The sequence below is a fragment of the Pogoniulus pusillus genome, chromosome 4, assembly GCF_015220805.1.
Source record: "Pogoniulus pusillus isolate bPogPus1 chromosome 4, bPogPus1.pri, whole genome shotgun sequence".
In the NCBI taxonomy this organism is placed as follows: Eukaryota; Metazoa; Chordata; class Aves; order Piciformes; family Lybiidae; genus Pogoniulus; species Pogoniulus pusillus.
In genome coordinates, this window is record NC_087267.1 from 31,050,485 (window position 1) to 31,072,132 (window position 21,648).

The 21,648-nt window shown below is 38.4% G+C and overlaps 1 protein-coding gene across 2 annotated transcripts in view; it reads right to left on the bottom strand.

Annotated features, from left to right (window-relative positions):
* CPNE8 (copine 8) overlaps positions 1 to 21,648 on the bottom strand; it is a 92,160-nt gene that overhangs the window by 5,989 nt on the left and 64,523 nt on the right. For both annotated transcript variants that reach the window (XM_064142468.1, XM_064142467.1), the window contains 8 exons: positions 20,810 to 20,863; positions 17,782 to 17,843; positions 14,141 to 14,187; positions 13,491 to 13,672; positions 11,688 to 11,815; positions 9,081 to 9,183; positions 5,249 to 5,306; positions 2,510 to 2,583 (listed from right to left, as the gene is read on the bottom strand). In XM_064142468.1, the coding sequence (XP_063998538.1) occupies positions 2,510 to 2,583; positions 5,249 to 5,306; positions 9,081 to 9,183; positions 11,688 to 11,815; positions 13,491 to 13,672; positions 14,141 to 14,187; positions 17,782 to 17,843; positions 20,810 to 20,863 (708 nt within the window). The remainder of the gene's footprint in view (positions 1 to 2,509; positions 2,584 to 5,248; positions 5,307 to 9,080; positions 9,184 to 11,687; positions 11,816 to 13,490; positions 13,673 to 14,140; positions 14,188 to 17,781; positions 17,844 to 20,809; positions 20,864 to 21,648) is intronic.

Consider the following 21,648-nt stretch of genomic DNA (forward strand, 5'->3'; position numbering starts at 1 on the left):
AAAAAGCCTGACATGGCACAGGGCTTTGCAGGAAAAGCCTGGTTTGGGGTTCAGAAGCATTTCTAGTTCTGGAATCAGATCTCCACATATTGCCCCATTGAATAGCACTGACATACGTAACACAGCACATTACAGATAATCCCTTCTCTAGCCCAGTCTGGCTTACCAAGGAACATCAGAAAGGCCTTGACAAAATGAGGAACATTATTTCTTGCCTCCTGTTCAGCTATCCAGCTCCTCCTTACCCCTGCTTTTATAATTACCTCTTTAACAACACTGACTAGCAGCTAGCATGTCTTACTCTTATGTCACTCTCCCATCAGCTCTGAACGTTGCTGAAATTATTAACAAGACATTTCAAGCACTAGGAAAGTAATTCAGGAAAATGTGACTTCAATGTATATCCATACAGATTATGATGGTAACATTCTCATTTCTGATTACCATTTAGGAAATAAATCAGAGGGATTTTTAACATAGTATTTACAGAATTACAGAATCGCTTAGGTTGAAAAACACCTTTCAGATCATTGAGCCCAGCCATTAACTTAGCACTGCCCATTGCCAAACCATGTCATTAAGCATTGTCTCCATGTGCACATCTCCAGGGATGGTGACTCAACTACTTCCCTGGGCAACCTGTTTCAGAAACACTTTACCACAAGGATTGTCAAGCATTGAATTTCCAATCCAAACCTCCCCTGGCACAACTTGAGGCCATTTCCTTTTGCCCTATTCACTTATTACTTGGGAGCTTAATCCCCACCTTACTACAATTTCCTTTTAGATGGTATTAGAGAACAATAAGGTCTCCCTTCAGCCTCCATTTATCCAGGCTAAACAATCCTAATTCCCTCAGCTGCTCCTCACAGGACTTGTGCCCCTTCACCAATTCCATTGCCTTTCTCTGGACGTGCTCCAGCAACTCAACGTCCTTCTTTTAGTGAAGAGCCTAAAACTGAGCACAGTATTTCAGGTGTGGCCTCACCAGTGCTGAGTACAGGGGCACAATCACTTCCTAAAGCCTACTGACCATGTTACTTCTGACACAAGCCAGGATACTGTTGGTCTTTGCCACCTGGGCACACTGCTGGCCCATATTCAGCTGCCCGTTAACCAACACCCTCTTTTCCTTTTTTGCTGAGCAGCTTTCAAGCTACTGCTCCCCACATCTGTAGCATTGGCATAAGGTTTATTGCTCGAAAAAGCTTTAAGACTGGCATATAGAAACACAGAATTGCCAGGACTGGAAGAGACCTCAAGGATCATCTAGTTCCAGCCTTCCTGCCAATGGCCAACTAAACTAGGTTGCTCAGAGACACATCCAGCCTTGCCTTAAAGACCTCCAGGGGTGGAGCTTCCACCACCTCCCTGGGCAACATGTTCTAGTGTCTCACCACCTTTATAATGAAGAACTTCTTCCTAACACCCAGTCTGAATCTACCCTTTTCTAGTTTTGCTCCATTTCCCCTATCACTACCCAACATCCTAAAGAGTCCCTTGCCATCTTTCCTGTAGGCCCCCTTCAGATACTGGAAGGCCACAGTAAGGTCTCCTCAGAGCTTTCTCTTCTCCAGACTTAACAGCCCTAACTCTCTGTCTGTCTTCATAGGAGAGGAACTCCAGCCCTCTGTCCAGGCGGCAAGGTAATCAGGATGCAAGATGGGCTGCCTGGACCATGGATGGAGTAGCTACTTTGGACAACCTGTGGAGTTCTAGAAATCTAGTACCTCTGAGGGGAAAAGGAATTACAGTGCTTGTGTACACACATCCAAAACTGCTATACCACCCTGCCAGTGGTTGCATAGGTTTGAATGACAACTAATGGGCTGACTGAATGACTGTAGAGAACAGGAACAGAACCACAGGACTTTGGATTTGTTCAGTCACGTTAAAAAATGGATTGGCTTGGAAGTGTGGATTGGAAGGGATCATTAAAGGTCACTTAGTCCAGTCGCCCTTGCAATAAGCAAGCAGGGACATCTTCAAACAGATCAGGTTGCTCAGAGCCCTGTTCAACCTGGCTTTGAATGTTTCCAGGGATGGGACATCAAAAACCTCTCTGGCCAACTTGTTCCAGCTATTATCTGAGGTTCATTATAAAGCATGAGATATCTGCGTGATTCTATGGGGCAGATGCAACACAGGCAGTATGAGGCACTGATGGTCTCCTGGACTGTCATTTAGAGGCAAGTGTCTGAGATAACTAAGGTTATCTCAGACACACTTGCTAGAAGTCTGGGTATCTCCAGCTTCTACAAATGTCAATGGTTTTCTTTATGGAATTACAGTGAAACTGCAGCACAGAAGCAACTCAGAATAACAAATGCAGCTCCACTATTATATGTTATATAAAGGTTTACATGTATCACAGACTTGTTATGAACATTCCAAGATAAAGTATGCCAGTGCTAAGGTAACGTGAAAGGTAGGAATATAGTTAGAAACAAGAATTCACAATAAACAGAATCAGTTAAATCTAACCATTAGGCTAAATTTTCTCTCCTACCTGCACAATGTCTCTTTCTGCAAATTTTCCTCTTGAAGAAATCCTCACTACATCACCATCCAGTTCTTCCATAGCTTAAAAAAACAACCAACAAAACACCAAAATTAATTTATCTATGAGTTCAGCTACACAACAAAAACAAGCTTACAGTGAAAACCTTTATCAGTTTACACTCCAGGGCAATAAAACCAACTACTGTAATTTAAGGAACTCTTTAAGATCATTTGAACTATAAAACATATCATGCTTGGTAATTATTTTGCACTTTTTCATGATGGCAATACATACTTTTTGACTTTATTGCCATCTTCAGAACAAACAAGACAATGATAAGTCCTTATCCTTCCAGCTCTCAAACAAACAAGTACATCTCTTTTGGTAAAGCTATTTATACTTTCACAGATGGAGCAGAGTTCATCTTCAGTGATTATTCTTACAGGGGATATCACAGGATAGAGTACAAAGAAGGAATAACTTCTATTCATGCTGTGAAAGTGATGACTCCTAATGCAAAGCAATGAGGAGTTCTTAAAAAAATGAATATAAATTTATTGGGCAAGTTGTGTACCTGCAGGATCCTGGAAAACTCCATAAAATTTTCCAGATAACCAGAAGCCATTCTAGGTAGAAAGGCATATGTGCCCTCTGTTCAGTGTTGAAATGGATGGACTTGAGATCACAGATTATTGCTCAGCTACTGGCTCTGCAATTTTACAATCATTCTTTTAGTATTCACTGTGAAAATCCAGCCCCTGCATCACTGAGCTTCTCAGGAGTCTGCAACCTGAGATGAGTTTACTGAAACCAGCATTTAAAAAACTAGCTCTTCCAGTGCATGATGTAGAAAGCATAAATGATGCTATCAGGAGCCAAACAAGCCAAACAAAGGAGTGTATTTGTTCAAAGCAAATTTCAGTAGGCCTGTGGGGTACAGACCATGTTGTACACGTGTTCAAATCAGAAGGCTGAATAAGTACTTGAAGGAGAGATCCACTGACTATTTTTGAAATAGCCATGAAGCACATCCTGCTTAGGAAAGTCAAAGATAAAAGCAGCATTCAGAGAAGTATCATATTTGCTTATTCTGTTTTTAATGAGCTCTAGATACCCAGCCGTGGCCATGTCAGATGCAGAATACAGGGCAAGACAGCCTTCATCTGACCTGTTGTGGTCATCCTCATATCCTTATGTGAAGCTCTGTCAAATATATGTGTATCTATCTGAGCTCCATACTTTTAAGAACCTCTCTGGGTGGCTGAGAGATCTAGGAGGCAGTGGTATCTCAGAGAGGAGTAGTTCAGTCTCTCTACAGCAGAACTGAGGCTTGACTGGCATTTGAATTGTAAGGCACTGTGCCCAAAAGATACACCTTCCCACACCCACACATGCCTTCAGCATCCACATAAGACATAATCTTAGTTTTTCCAGAGGGAGTTTCTGCAGATAGAAAAGTAATTGCTCTGTCCTCGGAACTACAGATTTGACAGGTAAATTTCACTTAGGCATTACACTCAAAAGACTGTGGGTCCAAACATGGAAACTATCTGCATGTACAAAGAGGATCCTGCCTTAAAGGAAGCAACAGAGAGGACACCCCAAGACAGAGCTCTCCAAAGACAACATTCAGAAGTAAAGACAGAATCTGACTGAGTTAAAGGGAGCCTGAGCAAACCCACAGACTGGACAAACAGGGAGAAAGGTGGGGTGAGAAAAAAGTAAGTAATGTGCCACTAAAGTTGTAATTCTCTGAGGTAGAAACAAAGATTGCAGATTTCCCTCATATGCATTTATGAAGACAAACTGTCCATTCTCATTGCATGTGGTATACACCTGAACAATCTCTTCAAAGAATAAGATACTTAAAATTATCACTAACACACTACCTGCCAAAAAGCATAGGTCAGTCAACCCTCGATAAATCTTACGCATGTGTGCTATTTTTCCCTGCCTCATTTCTCTATTCTTAGGATATCTGTACAAGAATTAGCATGTACAGTTATTGGTGACTATTTCCATTACACATCTCTGGTAGTACTAAGTAAATTTCATGTACAAAAGCATGCATGCTGTCTAATCAGAAGTACCTGAATGACAAAAGAAAGAATGTAGGACTTTGAGGAATAGATATACAGGGAATGCCTACACTTGACAGTGCAGTGATACACATGATGGCACTTAGTCCAAATAACCAAAGCATCTTCATTATTGCAATAGAGAATCACATGAAAGAATATGTGAATAATCCTGGATTTTTATCTTCTGCTGTAATATTCTCTCAAGAAGGCTCTCTTGTGAAAATAACCCAGATCATCTCCTAAAATATATTTAGTCTTCTCAGTATTTTATTACCGCAATAAGAACAGATGATCAATAATTCCAGTCAACTAACACTTCACAAGGCAACTAAATATCCATGTTGAAGAAATTCAACATTATCTGAGTATACTTAATTCACTGTACTGTTGGGGTTTTTTTCCCACTCATCCTCTGGAGTTCTGTAAATGCTGAGTCCCCATATGGTTCTGTGACTCGAACAGAGAGCCCGAGGGCCTCCCCAGCTCCACATGGTAGCTTGTAATCATACTGAGTCATCAATCAATCCAGCTGGAAATGTCAACAGTGCTTACTGCTTCCTCCATGTTATGTTCTTTTAAAGAACAGTGTTTGTTTGAAACGCTACATATTGCTAAACTGTAAATAGATATAAAAATAATCCAGGCAAAACACTGGGACACTTACCATCAAATTCTGCTGGTCCTACCCCAACTATAATTATTGACATTGGAAGCCTGGAAGCCTTCAAAGGAATAAAAAGAGGTTTAAAATATTGTGCAATCTCTGCCAATAATATGCAAGACCTGACAACACTCTGGATAAAAAACTTGCCTAAGCTGTGTTTTAAAGAGCAATCTGTTTTTTTCACCTACAAATCTGAGTGGTGTAAACTGCTTACATGGTACAAACCATCTTGGAAGACATGATTAAAGTATAAAGTCTTTGAATAGTATAGGATTGCAAGTAAATACAACAAGCTATGTTAGGATTGAATACTAATATGACAACTAAGATGATAAATTTGTCTTAGAAACTTCTGTAAGCTGGCAATAATTGCAAACAGGTACTTTGTGGCATCCATTTAAATGTGCTCTGGTGTTTCTTGATACCATTTAGTTGGAACTACATAAGTGTTATGCCATTTTTTTCTTTAGAAAATTTGTGCAACCTTTATATTTCTTCTGTGAATGAAATTTTATTCAAGTCAGTCATTCATGCCACAAAGTAAACAAGATATTGATTTGGCTTATGGTAAGGTTTTAGCTGTACTGTCCAGAGATAAAATAGTTCTGTAAGTAGTACAGAGCTAATATTTTCTTTACTAAAATATACATAGAGAGAGTGATTTGCCATTGGAATGGGCTGCCCAGTGAGGTGGTGGAGTCACCATCCCTGGAGGTGTTCAAGAAAAGCCTGAATGAGGCACTTAGTGCCATGGTCTAGTTGACTGGATGGGGCTGGGTGCTAGGTCAGACTGGATGATCTTGGAGGTCTCTTCCAACCTGGCTGATTCTATGAAAAATTATATCTGGCTTTCCCTGACTAAACTCTCTGTAAAGCCTTTAAAATTACAAAGACAGTATCATAAGTATTGGATTCTCCTTCCCTGCATCAGGTATCTGCTTAGTTACAGAAATAATCTGAAACTGCCATTGTTGAGGAGGATAACAACTAAAAAAAAAAAATCTACTAAATGTCAGAGTTGAAAATTGTTCCTTTTTAAGATATTCTGATGAATTCTAAAATGTCTACAGCTAAATTAAACTCTGCTTCACTCAAGTCTGAAGTCAAGTGGGTTTAGAACATACTATTATATTTTGCTTTTGGAATATAAAAAGTGTTTTTCTCCCTCATTTAAAAGATATGCTCATTTTAGATACATTATATCCATTTCCCATTCTCCACCTATCATAATATTATATATAAAAGCATCTTTTAAAAGCAGATTTACAGTCAATTACTGTAAACATGCTATTTAAAGCAATGAAAACACACCATTCTATTTAATGTTCTACAGCTCTGTGCATTCTATGCTGGATATTATACACTAACTGCAAAATCATCACAAAGTGTTAGAATATAGTCAAATCCTTCAGATAAATTTTTGTAGTAGAGTAAAATAAAATAAACTCTTGGTAGTTAATACTAATATGCTACTGAAGATATCAGTAGAAGCCATTTGGCTATAGCCCTGGGGAAACAGCTTTAGGTGGCCCTGCTTGAGCAGGAATGTTGACCAAGATGATGTCCAGAGGTACTTTTCTGTGATTAAGGGTCACACATATGGTGCAACTAAGTGAATTCCAGTGCAATACATAAGTAATAAGAGTAAGCATTAAATATTTTGCAGACATGAAGGTACATCTCAGAACAGATCATAAAGAAAACAATCCCTTTAAGAGACTCCTACTCAGTATTATGTAATGCAACACATATGAAACAGTAGGGGATAGGACAGCATAAACAGAAAGAGTTAAACTTTTGCATGTAAACTTAAGTGTTGGCATTTCCTGGATGACAGCATAGCCTTTAAATAGTTTGGTGAAGTAGAAAGTCTGACATATCATAGAATCATAGAATCAACCAGGTTGGAAGAGACCTCCAAGATCATCCAGTCCAACCTATCACCCAGCCCTAACCAATCAACTAGACCATGGCACTAAGTGCCTCATCCAGTCTCTTCTTGAAGACCCCCAGGGACGGTGCCTCCACCACCTCCCTGGGCAGCCCGTTCCAATGGCAAATCACTCTCTCTGTGAAGAACTTCTTCCTAATATCCAGCCTATACCTCCCCTGGCACAACTTGAGACTGTGTCCTCTTGTTCTATTGCTGGTTGCCTGGGAGAAGAGGCCACCCCCCATCTGGCTACAATGCCCCTTCAGGTAGTTGTAGACAGTAATAAGATCACCCCTGAGCCTCCTCTTCTCCAGGCTAAACAGGCCCAGCTCCCTCAACCTCTCCTCATAGGATTTGTGTTCCAGGCCCCTCATCAGCTTTGTTGCCCTTCTCTGTAATGAGAAAGATGCCTGAAAGCACAGTGTTAAAAATTAAATACACTTTTCCTGAGTTTTATACATATCAAGTTGCACTGAATATCACTGCTCTTTTTATTATTTTGATTGTCATTAAGACTAATGATATTGAATCACATTTAATTAGTACTATCTGTGCTTGTACTTCAAGAAGTATCCAGGAAAATTAATGCAACTTTATTAAAAGACATGACAGCAAATATTCCCTAATCTCCACTCAATCCACCAAACAAAGCATCTGCTGTATTTGCAGACCGTTATCGACTAACCAGGAAATGAACTATTATTGGAAGCAGGATTTTTCTCTATGCCTTAGTGGCAAGTCACTTAATCTTACAAGATATCAGCCAGCTGGACTTAATGGGACTCTTAGGGACTTTAAACTGACAGATCCTTTTTTTCAACCTAAAAGAATATGTTTCAAACTTTTAAGTTATACTAGATGATGAACTTTCAAGCTAAAAGCTTGTTTATCCTTTTTCAAAATGAGTGTCAGTTTGTCCTATTTAAATAATGAAAGCTGGAAGAGAAGAGGAATAAGGCAAACTTCAAACACAGTTACAGCCCTGGGTGTAAACTTACCAGGTGGGCTGTTATGAGTTCTTATTAACACAGATTCTGTCTACGTGTTGCTGCCTAAACCCTGTGGGCATCCTGCTCACCAGTGAAAGATAGAACATTTCAGAATATTTTCATGAGCACCCTACAAAATGGAACAGTACCAAATCTCTATAGGAGGTAGTGAAAATGGGCTTTCAAAAACAGGCCACCTAACTCTACACATTTTGACATGACAATTATTTTAGCATGGGCTTTTCACCCACCATTTTGCTATTAACTAGATCCACTGCAGTATGTTCAAAACTATTGCTATATATATATATATATTTTCGAATCCTCTCTGGAAGTTGTCTCTATATGTGTTTTCACCTGACAATTTCCAGGGGAAAAAGCAAAATGGAACTTCATAATAAGACAGAATATTACTTATATGCATAATAGTTTTGTTGAGGAAAATACTGTCAGTAATGCAGAATCTAAGAAACCATTAAGGATTTTCAAAATTCCAGAGAATAATTTGGAAGGAAATCAGATGACTGGTATGCTTATCGTTTGGGATGAGAAAGTTAGGAGTAGTTCTTAAGAAGCACAGGGGAACAAAGCTGTTTGCAATTGCTGTTTGCTATGAAAAACTGTGTGGTAGGATGTGCTGGAAGGAGGAGGCAAGAAGCAGAAAAAGCCATTATAGAAACACAGCATTATAAAGAAGAGTACAATTTCACACTCAACGCAGTCTAACCAAGCTGAGATTCAACTTTTGCTTTGTTTTTGTCTTTAAGAATAATAGACTCCTGCTGCTGGAAAAATTAGTTAATATATTAAAAAAAAAACCAACAGTGCCTGAGCTATTAACTGATTTAGATTTATTGCCTAAAATAAGACTATATTTCTTCTAAATTTCCACCCTTCCAGCAGAACTTACATTCACTATGGATTCTTTCGTCTGAGCCATATCGGAAATAACTCCGTCTGTAACAATGAGAAGAACAAAATACTGGGAGCCATCTTTTACTGAAGCAGCATATCTAAGGGAACAAAAAACCAACATTATAAAAGTACAAAAAGCCCTTCATGCATATCACAGTATCACAGTATCACAGTATCATCAGGGTTGGAAGAGACCTCACAGATCATCAAGTCCAACCCTTTACCACAGAGCTCAAGGCTACACCATGGCACCAAGTGCCACGTCCAACCCTGCCTTGAACTGCCCCAGGGACAGCGACTCCACCACCTCCCCGGGCAGCCCATTCCAGTATTCAATGACTCTCTCAGTGAAGAACTTTATCCTCACCTCAAGCCTAAATTTCCCCTGGCATAGCTTGAGGCTGTGTCCTCTCGTTCTGGTGCTGGCCACCTGAGAGAAGAGAGCAACCTCCCCCTGGCCACAACCACCCCTCAGGTAGTTGTAGACAGCAATAAGGTCACCTCTGAGCCTCCTCTTCTCCAGGCTAAACAATCCCAGCTCCCTCAGCCTCTCCTCGTAGGGCTTGTGCTCAAGGCCTCTCACCAGCCTCGTCGCCCTTCTCTGGACACGCTCAAGCATCTCAATGTCCCTCCTAAACTGGGGGGCCCAGAACTGAACACAATACTCAAGATGAGGTCTAACCAGTGCAGAGTACAGGGGCAGAATGACCTCCCTGCTCCTGCTGGCCACACCATTCCTGATGCAGGCCAGGATGCCACTGGCTCTCTTGGCCACCTGGGCACACTGCTGGCTCATGTTCAGGCGGGTATCAATCAGTACCCCCAGATCCCTCTCTGTCTGGCTGCTCTCCAGGCACTCCGACCCCAGCCTGTATCTCTCCATGGGGTTGTTGTAGCCAAAGTGCAGCATCCTGCACTTGGAGCTATTGAACCCCATCCCATTGGACTCTGCCCATCTGTACAGGCGGTCAGGGTCCCTCTGCAGAGCCCTTCTGCCTTCCAACTCAGTCACATCTGCCCCCATGAATTAATATGAAAAGAAGCTGGTTTAAAAAAAATAAAAGCTTTCCTACTACAATGCCATATTATTTGCTACCAGAAAGAGCTCCCAAAGTTTGCAATAGGTTGATATTTAGACAAAAGTTAAGTGGAAGAACTACAAATGCCAGCCTGATCTAGGGTGTGCCTGCCCATGGCAGGGGGGTTGGAACAAGGTGATCCTTGTGGTCCCTTCCAACCCTGACTGATTGTATGAAATGCTGGTGACAGGCTTCTGTAATTCTGCAAAACTGAAAAATACTAACGAGAAACAACTGGTGAGAAAATTGACTCAATTTGTGTCAATGCTTTGATGGTACTAGATGAAGCATTTCAGTGTCTGCAATGAACTTAAGATTGATTGCCAAATCCTGAACTAGCCAGCTCAGCTGATACAACCAGTTCTAAAGAAGAGTAGTCAGAAGTGTTGATGGGTTGGATTTCCAGTTAAGATGGCTAATGTAGACACTGAATGACACGTATATGGAATTCAGCTGTCATAAGGATTGGCCTATTTCCTTGCAATCTGAAAACTGCTACTGGAGGGATCCTGTCAAATGAAAGATTAAAAGGAGATAGATAGTTCCTAAAGACTGTCAAAGGGATATACAGGTGCATAATGTGAATGGTCTGATTTGAAGATGGAATAACTAATCTTAATAATAAATAACTGAAGTTAGCTCTCTAGGCATGTTGGGGTGCGTGGAAAAATTATTTGCAATATCAAATTAGCAAATTATTTTTCATTGGACTGTAGAACTAGCAACAGCATGAGCAGATAGCAAATAAATATTCCTTTCTACAATAATCAACTATTTTGCAACTCATACATAGTACATTGACAGTACAATGATTTACACATCTCTGTTGCTTTATTTTATAAACATTACTCTGTATCTATAAGTGAAGTTAAATTTATTCAGGTAGTTACTGAGATAAATTATCCATTTCACTTTTCCCATAGCATTGCATGGAGGTTTACTCTATGTCAAAATATTGCCTGTCAAAATAAGGCAACAGCAAGTTGAGGTAAGGTAAGGCAGAAGAGTTTTACTTTGAGAAGTTACATTAGATATTGCATAACTCAATACTGTGCCTCCTTAGCACTGGCTTGCAGCATCAGCTGGGAATTGTTGCCATAGAGGGCCCTGGAAATTCTCTCCTTGTTTTGGACATTCTGAAACTAAAAGGACTAACATGTGTCTAAATTTTTTTTTCACTAGACTTATCTTTCCTATTAAGCAAAAATTCCATGCTGAAAAGGGCAAAAAAGAAAGAGGACAGAGTGATTTCTTTCATTATTTCTTTCTTTATGGTTTCTCCTAAAATGGGGTGGATCAAATAGATCACTTGTATTCCTTAACAGGAGATGAAATTCTTCATAATACTAGCAAATGATCTTCAGACCTACTCAAAGGTACAAGTTAAGCATGTTAGGCTAGATAAACAAAAGAACTGTAAACATCTTTTCCAATGTTTAGCATCATGCAAGTGTTAGCCTTTTACAAGTGAAAGTTGTACTGACAAGAAGATGCTTCTGCAAAGTATCTGTTCCAATGCTTACCTGGCTACATGATTAATTACAGGGGCAAAGTTTGTTGGTCCATAAAGCTGTACTGATTTTAGACTCCTGTAGTATGCCTCCATTACACCATCAATTCCATGACAGTATGGATTTTGAGGGTTTCCATTCTAATGAAAATCAAAAGATAATTAATTACTAAAAGTATTATGAAGCAAAAGTGATATAGGTTAGGGTACACTACCTAGTGTGCATTTCTAAATAGCAAAGACCTAAGCATTCTATTCTATTCTAAGGATCTATTCATAGAGTTTACTACAAATGCCCAATGTAAGTGCTCTGGCTGTTTGAGAGTGTTAACTACCTAGGGAAGGAGGTTCTAGCAGCCTCATGTTATATGCAGTTTAAATCACTGGAACTGGTTCCTAGACATAAATACCACCTTAAGTTGAATTATGCAGACCTTCTTACATACAACAGTAATAGATATTTTCTTGTGTGGATTTAAAGTATGAAACAGAGGGCAAATGTAAAACTGGAATCATGATACTCATATTCTACGTGAGTGCAAGATAAAGTCTAAACTCTTTGTTGGAAAACTGATTTTCAATCTGGTATAAACAAATGAAAATAACTTATTCTTTGAGAAGCCACTGAAATGGTTGAGACAGTGAAATCTTTCTTTAGGCATTTTACTACCTGTGTCCATAATGCCTCCATAATGAGGATACCTATTTACAGATGACAACACAAACACAAACCAAATCCCAGAATAATGACCCACATAAGGCCATGAAAATGATCCATGTAATTCTTCAAAACCTTGTGTGCAAACACCTCATTGGCTTAATGTACCAATAGTGCATTGTGAAGCAGAGTATACCTCCCTGAGAGTCTAGCAAAGCAGAGTGGATTTTTGGCAGAATCAGTCTAGAATGTTAAAACAGTGCCAAATACACTGCTTTAGCATTAAATGGGAGACACTTAGGTATGTTTATACATGGAGGAAGGAAAAGCTCCACTCCTTTGTAAAACTCCATGATGCCTCATGAATTAACTGAATTAATTTTAGAAACAGCTTTTACAACAGAAAGTAGCCAAGAATAAATCTGTTTTAAGAGCCTCAAGGAGTGTGTGTGTGTATATATATATATATATATATATATGAGTATGAGCTTGCTACAAAAAAGTCCAAAGAAAGTCTATGATTCAAATTAATTATCTGCCATTGCACCTGCTTTAAATTACTGCCCATGTGGTAAACATCTTTCCCTAACAATATGACATGTGGAATTGTTTTCCAGCACAGGCCAACAGAAGAAATACAATCATCAGTTTCCTGCTGTGTCTTTGCTGCTATCTAATTAAAAACTACCTGACATATCTATACTTGTAATTCTGACAGAAACCTCAAAATATCCAAGTAGATAAATATCCACACAAATCAAAAGCATAAATTATGAACATATTTTGTTAAATTCTCAGTTTATTATTTATCTGGCACATGGCCCAGTCTTAGAGTTCTTCTTATGACCTCATCTTCTAATTCATTTAGTTATATCTATGTCTCCAAACTAGCAGCATGTAAAAGAGAAAGAGATCCCAAAAAAATGAGAACAGTAACAATAAATAATGAAAGATTATGTACCATGATTCACTTGCTTCTTAAAATACATAAGCTTTAATTTGAAGTCTTGCAAGTATCTGTTCCTCATGCTGCTACGACTGAAGCTAAAGATTATTTTTCTTTATTACTACTTTTGGCCTACAGGGACTTCTTGAGTCCTAACTCCCAAAATCTCATTGTAGTGAAGAAATTAAAACAATATATAAATATTTACTTACCAGTGCAAATTCATGTGATACTCTTCCATCTGGAGGCAGTCTAGCTCCAAAACCCAGAGCTGGAAACATTTTATCGCTATCATAGTCTTGAATTATTTCACCCACTGCTTTCAGTGCCATGCCATAAGCATTCAGTTGGTAGGGATTCATGTAGTGCAGTGAAGTAGGTTGTGAAGGGTTACCTGTTGAAGCAAGGGCCAGATTTACTCTAAAACTGAATCACTTTGAAATGTTCTCTCTTAAAAATGACAGACATTTAATGGAGCAGAAATTGAAAAGAACACTAAACTCACTCCACTTCAGCCTCGCCTCCCCTGAAGCTCCTTTCTTTTGCCCCTCTCAACGTGGTCTTCTAAGTTAGCCAGAAAGAGTAACCAAAAGTATGCAGATACTAGCAAACTGTTTATACTTATTCAATATTGTATGCTGTAGTTTTTTCAGGTTTTATTTGCTATGTTTGCCCTGCTTTTTTTGGATAAGAATTGGCCTCTGGTCTGTTGCTCAGCAAAATGGAATCCTGATTCCAGGTGGTGTCAGGCATACTGATAATCAATAACACAATGGAAGTATAGACATGAACACACACACACATGTACACTTTAAACTGAACACAGTACATACAAACACAATACATTTCTTTTTATTCTTACCATTTGAGGCTGTGAAATCAATAGCTACTGTGAAATTGATTTGGGTTCTGCAGGAAAAGCAAATACAAATCCTATTAATAGTTTTAGTGTTATACAGAAAAACAAACAAAAGAGAAAAACATTGTTTGTGGATAAACTGAAGGACAATGACTTTGTAATACAGGAAGTAAACACAAAAAAAAATCTTTTATATGGTTTTAGCCAAGAGCTACACAATACAATTTTATTAACATGCAGAAAACAGGGATATATATATATATATAAAAGTATCAGTAAGAACAAACTATTGTGCTAAAAATGTATGTTATTTGTCTGCAGAACATAGATAGTTGGGTTTATTAACTTCTATTTGACATCTCAGTAAGAAATGTGATAAGTCACCCTAAAAACATCACATATGCACCCACCATATTATTTTCTTTACAAATTTACATATAAAACTTAATTCCCTAGTTTCTTACACACACTCTTCTTGTAGAGGAGTTCTGAATGATGAGTAAGATGGTTGCAGCATACATGTACAACACACTTCAAGGAACAAACAGCTAGGTGAGGGGAAAAGCTGTTTCTTCATGCATGTGTGTGTGTGTGTATATATATATATACACACACACTTCACTCAATTGAACTTTTGGTAAACATGGATGTACTTCTCTCAATTGAACTTTCAGTAAACAAGGATGGATGAATATTATCTGCTTTTTGTAAAAGTTCACAACAAGTAAGGTAGCAACAACCCTAATAAGTGTAACCTCAGAGACCAGAAGACTTGCACAAATCAGAAGGGCTCCACAACAGACTGACCATGACTGTTCACATGAAAATCTCTTCCAGATAAGTTGCTGTCTTATCTGTTACAGTGATTCAAACCAGGCATAATGAGCCATACCAATCACTGCCAGCAAGACTCAGAAACAGAGCTCAAATCATTGTGATCAGTGGCACAGAGTCTGGTAGGAGGCCTAGTGGTGTCTTATTCAATATCTTCATCAACAAGCTGGTGAAGGCACAAAGTGTACTCTCAGTAAGTCTGATGATGATGTAAAACTGGGAGAAGTAGCTGGCATACCAGAAGTCTGTGCTGCCTTTCAGTGCGACTTGGACAGGTTTGAAGTTCAACATGGGCTAGTGTACAGTCCTGCACGTGGGTAAGAAAAACCTCATGCACACGTAGAGGTTAGGGGTTGACCTGCTGGAAAGCAGCTCTGCAAACAACCTGGGAATCTCTGTCCACAGGAGGACACTGCTGACTAAGAAGGCCAATAGTATCCCTGGAGGCATTAAGAGTGTGGTCAGCAGGTCAAGGGAGGCTGTCCTCCCCCTCTACTGTGCCCCAGTGAGACCACATCTGGAGGACTGTGTTCAGTTCTGGACTCCCCAGTTCAAGACAGACAGGGAACTACTGGAGAGAGTCTAACAGAGGGATACAAAGATGATTAGGGTACTGCAACATCTCTCTTATGAGGAGCTTGGAGAAGAACAGACAGAGGGGATGTTTTATCAATACTTATAAACATATAAATGGCAGGTTTCAAGAGTATGGGGCCAGACTCTTTTCAGTGGTGCCTGGCAACAGGAGAAGGGGCAGCCAACACAGACTGGAACATAGGAAGCTGCACCTAAAAATAAGGAAGAACTTTACTGTGAGGGTGACAGAACACTGGAACCAGCTGCTCAGAGAGTTTGCCAAGCCTCCTTCTCTGGAAACTTTCAAAATCCATTGGACACATTCCTGTGCCACTTGATTCAGGCAAACCAGCTTTAGCATGGGGCTTGGATTAGATCATCTGCAGAGGTTCCTTTCCTGACTCTTACCATTCTATGATAAGCCTGCCTGGCAGTCACTGTACCTGATCCTGACCTGTATCTGCGGTTAGCCTTCCCAGCCTGACCACTTCTTGATGATCTAGACTACTAATAGAACATCTCTGGGCTTGCCCTGCTTGCCTTGCACATGTGGTGTACAACTGGGAGCTAGTTAGTGAGTCATTGCCAGCCATGCTACCAACACCACTCCCAGCTCCCCAGCCATTCTGAGGAGTGACAGTTGCTCCCTGACACAGCCCCTTACCTCCACTAATATATCCTACTACTTACATGCTGCAATATGGGCCTATACAACTCCCTGAGAAGTCTATCTGTAACCCCCTTGTATATACATATGACACACTAGTATCAAACAGTCTGTGCTAGTTTGAAGCAAGCTGGAATGTTTTGGTAAAAGAACACAGTCATATCTGAAATGTTGCAGCTCTGGTTCCTATCCAAACAAGATATGCTGAGCCTCCAAAGAATGGGCAAATGAGCAAGCCAAATCAGAGATTTCTCAAAGGATATTGAATAAAAATTTCAAAGAGAGCATATTTCCACCCATGTTAAAAACCTAACAAATGATTCCCATTTTTTAGTTCTGTGCATAAAATATTCTTGTCATGTTTAATCTCAAGTAAAAAGACACAGTGTTTTGAAAAACATAAACTGAATTCATCCATAGTGAAAATATTGGTATTTGGACAGCAGAGAGTTTGGATTTTCTAACTTGAAAATTCAACTGTTTGGGAGAACTGAAACTGAAAAGGCTGAAAGTCCTTGGTAGAGAAAAAGAGTTGCAGTCTGCAGCAGCCTGTGGGTTAGGATCAACAGTTTGGAGTATATTTTAGCAATGTACAAGCTGTCAGTTCAGAGAGGCATAAGCTCAAGAGTTATTTTTTCAGAACTTTGAATGCAGCAGTAGTGTAGTCAAGCTAGCTTACTGCTTACTGACACTTTCTCTGTAGCTAAAAATTATGATTGGGGGTGTCACTTAACTTAATGAACTTCAATGATGGGTATTTTAGGAATGAATCTTAAGCACATTCTCATCTGTTGGATTACCACTGTTGGAAACGAAGGTCAAGTCCTGTATTGCAATCACCAAAACACAACACAGACTTTTTTCAGTTCAGCTGAAGCCTGGCTGAAGACTTCTTAAGTTGTTTTTTTTTCTTCCTGGATAATCAATGCTTTAAAATAAATGTGGAATGTATAATTCAGATCATTTACCTCAAATATCCATATTACAACATCTAACAAACTATTTCCATTTATCTTTGAGATTAAGAGCCAGAAATTTCTGAGATTTGATCCTGTTCCCAGGCATATTCTAGGGTAAGCCATTTGATACTTCTGTCTCTACTTCCCTTTTGGGAAAATGACAATAAATGAGAAACTGAACATGGTACAAATTTTCCATAATTAGTAATAAAAAGATGACTTTGAAGGGGAAAAAACTCTAAATAAAATATTAAATACATCAAAGGTCAGTGTTAATTAGAGAAAATAAAAAAGCATTTTAGTAATTTAATAGTACATAGTTGATTCCCTTTTGGTTAATCCAATTTTCACTGGCTGATCAGATGGCATTACTCAGTCTTTTAGTACTAACACCAATTCCAACATTATAAGTGAAGTTCCATAACTCAACTTACATCAATAATCATCTGCAGGTTTTATTTAGGGAAGTACAGTCTCTAAAATGAGGAAAAAAATTACAGGTCTTTACAGATACTACTTAGAGTCATCATATGCAAAGCACATAAAAATATATTGGTGAAGCAGAATGAGACTGTGAAAACAAGAAAGATTTGTTGCCAATCACATACCCGCCTTTAATATAGTCAAGGAATGAAACTTCTGTTTCAATTAGGAAGGAAAGCAATGTTACCTGAAAGCAAATAAAAGACAGTCAGACATGAATTGTCATTTCCCAGTTGAACAAGTAGAGACATAAGCACGTGTTTAGAGTTCTGCCCTTGAGATGCAACTTCTACAGTATTGGTGAAAACAGTATTAAAAACAAAAGGAAGACATAACATAAAAGAAACTATTTCAATAGGCAGACCTTGAAAGGGAAGAGACAAATCTGGAAGTCAACTGCAATTGCTGAGGTTGCTTTTTGGTTTTCTTTCTTTGGTTGGGTTTTTGTTTCAGTTTATTTTTTTGTGGTGGTGGTGTTTGGTTTGGTTGTTGTTGGGGTAGGTTTTTTGCTTGCTTGGTTTTTTTGTTGGTTTGGGGGGCTTTGTGCGTGTTTCTGTTGCTCTGGTTTGGGTTTTTTTTTGGGGGGGGGCTTGTGTGGGCTTTTGTCTTGTTGCTTTTTTGGTTATGGTTTTTGTTTCTCTAATAAAGCAAGAATGGAAGATTGTATTACAGGGCAGGTTATCATATGCACTTCTTCTGATCACTGCACACTACTACATCTATAGCCAAATTGTAGAGGGTAGAATGCATCTGTTCAGTGAGCACTTCAACACAGTTTGAAGAACTCAGTTACAATTACTTATGTCATTTCACATTAATAGTAGAATAAAGTATTGATACAAACCAGAATGCAAAAATTTAGTAAATTTCACATACATTGACCTAAAAAAAGTATTAATATATTAAAAAAATTTGCAAAGTTAAATTTCTTTAGTCCCAGTTTTGTATCATTCAGAAATTATATAGGTTCAAAACAGAGACAGTGTTACTGGCATTTCCAGCACTGGAGTCAGAGAAGTGCAAAAAAGTGTCAAGAAGTCCAGCATTTAGCATCTTCATACATCAGACAACATTTATGAAGCAAAGAATTCAAATTAACTTTATTTACAAAGTGACATAAAACTCTCACAACAAGAAGTGAAAGCAAATTTCTTGATGATGCAAAGAATACAAATGGGATAAAAATTTACCTCCAGCTACAGCAAAATATAAAAGCTGAGAATGTTCCTATGTTGTAAATTTGAGAAGTTTAAAATTACCCCACTACCTTTCTCCTTGAGAACAAAGTTCTACCAGTCTAGCAACAGCATAGTCTTGCACAGAACACTGAAATGTCTATGCATTTTCCCACTGGACAGCTATTTTAATGGTTCACCTGTTACTACAGTTTGTCATCTTGTTGCTAAGTAAGTTTCAGTAAATGTTTTCAGAGACTCTGATTAAAAAATGGTAAAAGGAAACGGACAACACCTTTCCAGAGCATCCAAAGTGTTTACTTCCACATTTACTTTACAGTGAAATTTAGATTTCTCTGCTTCACTTTATTCAAAACTAATCATCTATTCTGAAACATTTCTGCCAAGAATGTAGTTTGTCTGTCTGAATGTAAACTAACCCTCTAAGTAATAAAGAATTGACATGGCTACTGTATGCATGTAGCCCTTAAAAGCAGCAGTGAGAGAGCAATCAACGATCTGCATTGATTTTAAAGTTCTCCAGAAGCCAGCATGCAGTTTTGGCATCTGGTTTGAACGTTTTTATACCTGCGGGATAAAGAATATTGTGTCTGGATGGCAGGGATAAGAAAGACAAAACTGCAGGCAAACACATAGGAAAGTGAAAATTTAGAAAAGCATAAGGGAAGCATGTAAGAAAGGGCAAATGGGAGCAAAGATGACTTGGTAAATTACAAACCCAACAATAGAGAACACTGGTAGAGAAGGAAAGAGGAAAGAAAATGTCTTTCTTTGGGAAGATCCATGTAATTGAGACAAAAGACAACAAGACAGTTGGTTTTGTCTATTCAAATAAGAGTTAAATTCTTTAAAAACAAAATCAACTGGAAAATTTAACAGGTAAACAAATTTTTTTGCTCTTCTGAACCCTGTGCCAGATTTCATACTTACAATTTTGAGTACATTTAATTTTTGGCATTGATTTAAACCAACAATTTTTTCTCTGTTTCTGACTCCCTAGATCAGTAAAGCAGAATTTTATTTTAACATGCTGAATTATAGTAAAAGGAGTGTTGGCAGAAGAATTTGTTTTAATGTAACATATAGGACCATGTATGGTACATTTACATAGACAAGCTGCTTCTGACTAATTTTTACAACTTAAAGGAGACACACAAAATATTTGTTTATTTTCTTCCTTATGAGCAGACTTACACAGGAATGTCAGAATGATAAAACATTCCTTCAAGGCTACAGTTCAGAGTGAAAGTAGCCCTACTCACTTCAGTGACACTACACATGTGGAACAAAACCCCACATGCTGCATGTGCTCTCAAAAAAATGTGTCTTACATCCGATTATGTTTTACAACATACAAGTATTTGATTAAAAATGAAGGTAAATATTGCAGAACTGAACATCATGGATGCCAGAATGCCAAAGCTGAAAAAAGTGCTGAAGGGGATTATTTGCATTGCTGGCAAAGGGTTCACAAAACACTATACAAAATATGAACAGACAAAAAGCATATTAAACTCTCATCCCAAACTACGCTAACTGATCTTTCAAAATAAACACACCAAAATCTGTTGGTAATAAATAATGTTGACTCTTGGTTTAGGCATGATAAGCATAATAACTTCTCCTGATGCTAGCTCAGCAGTTAAATGCAGTAAGAATAATTACTTTTTTAAGTGCAGATAAAAATTAATAGTGCTCAGTTCAATAATTTCAAGAATTAGACCACAATTTTGGTGTAACTCTCTCTGGAAGTCATTGGCACTTGGGCAGGACACCTTGACAGTGCTTTTATCAGACTCTGCACAAAAATTAATCTGAAAATAAATGCCATTGTAAACAGTTCATTGCTGTGACATTCATAGAAGATTCTCTTCTAATACTGCTAAATTACAAGTAAACTACACTCTGTTTCAAGAGACAATAAAAACATCTGGTAACATAAAATATATTTACTTACTGTTCCAGAATTCACATACTTTTTCTTTTTTCCTTTTTTCTTTGGATTGATTACCTAGATACACAGATACAAGTATTAAATCAGTATGATTTATGATTTAACATGAAGACAAGTGTTAGATACTGTAAACACAGAAAAGAGTCTGATTTCAGTGGGTTCTAAATCTCTTCAGCATGTTTAGTGCTGTACCTCACTGCTGGGATATATCCACATTTGAAAACTGATGCATTTTTCTTCAAGGTACCTGCCAAGCAAGCCAGTGCTGTTATTTGCATTTTACAAAGAGGGGACTAAGGAAACAGGTCAGAGTGTTCATTAAATCTGAGTGCCCAGTGAAACACTTGGAATTTTTACAGGATTCTGCCTTTCTCTGCAATCCTGATTCTAGTGCTCCAGTGCATTGTCACCACTTCATCTCACAGAGCATCTTCTTCATATTCCACTCCCCAGCATTATCTGAGAAACATGAGAGTTGTTTCTCCTGGTTTCTTTATTTGCTGTAATAACAGGATCTGCCTGTACAGTTGTGGAGGCTCAATTCACTCCCCATACAAAAGAATCTTGATGGAAATGGACTACAAAGAATGAAAGCTTTCTTAAAATGTCTTGAAACCACAACTAAAAAAATTCTTACTGTAAGCACCAATAAAAGTGTTTTACCTTCTGAATATCTATCCATTCAAAAGTAATTGTCAGCTTCGTCACATTAATACCTACTCTTGGGTTTTTTTGTCTTTGTTTTTCTTCCCCCAAAAATTGGATGTGGAATCGGAAGTAAAACATTATTTTATTAATTAGATTTATCAATCTCCTGTATAACTAGGAAACTCAAATCCTTA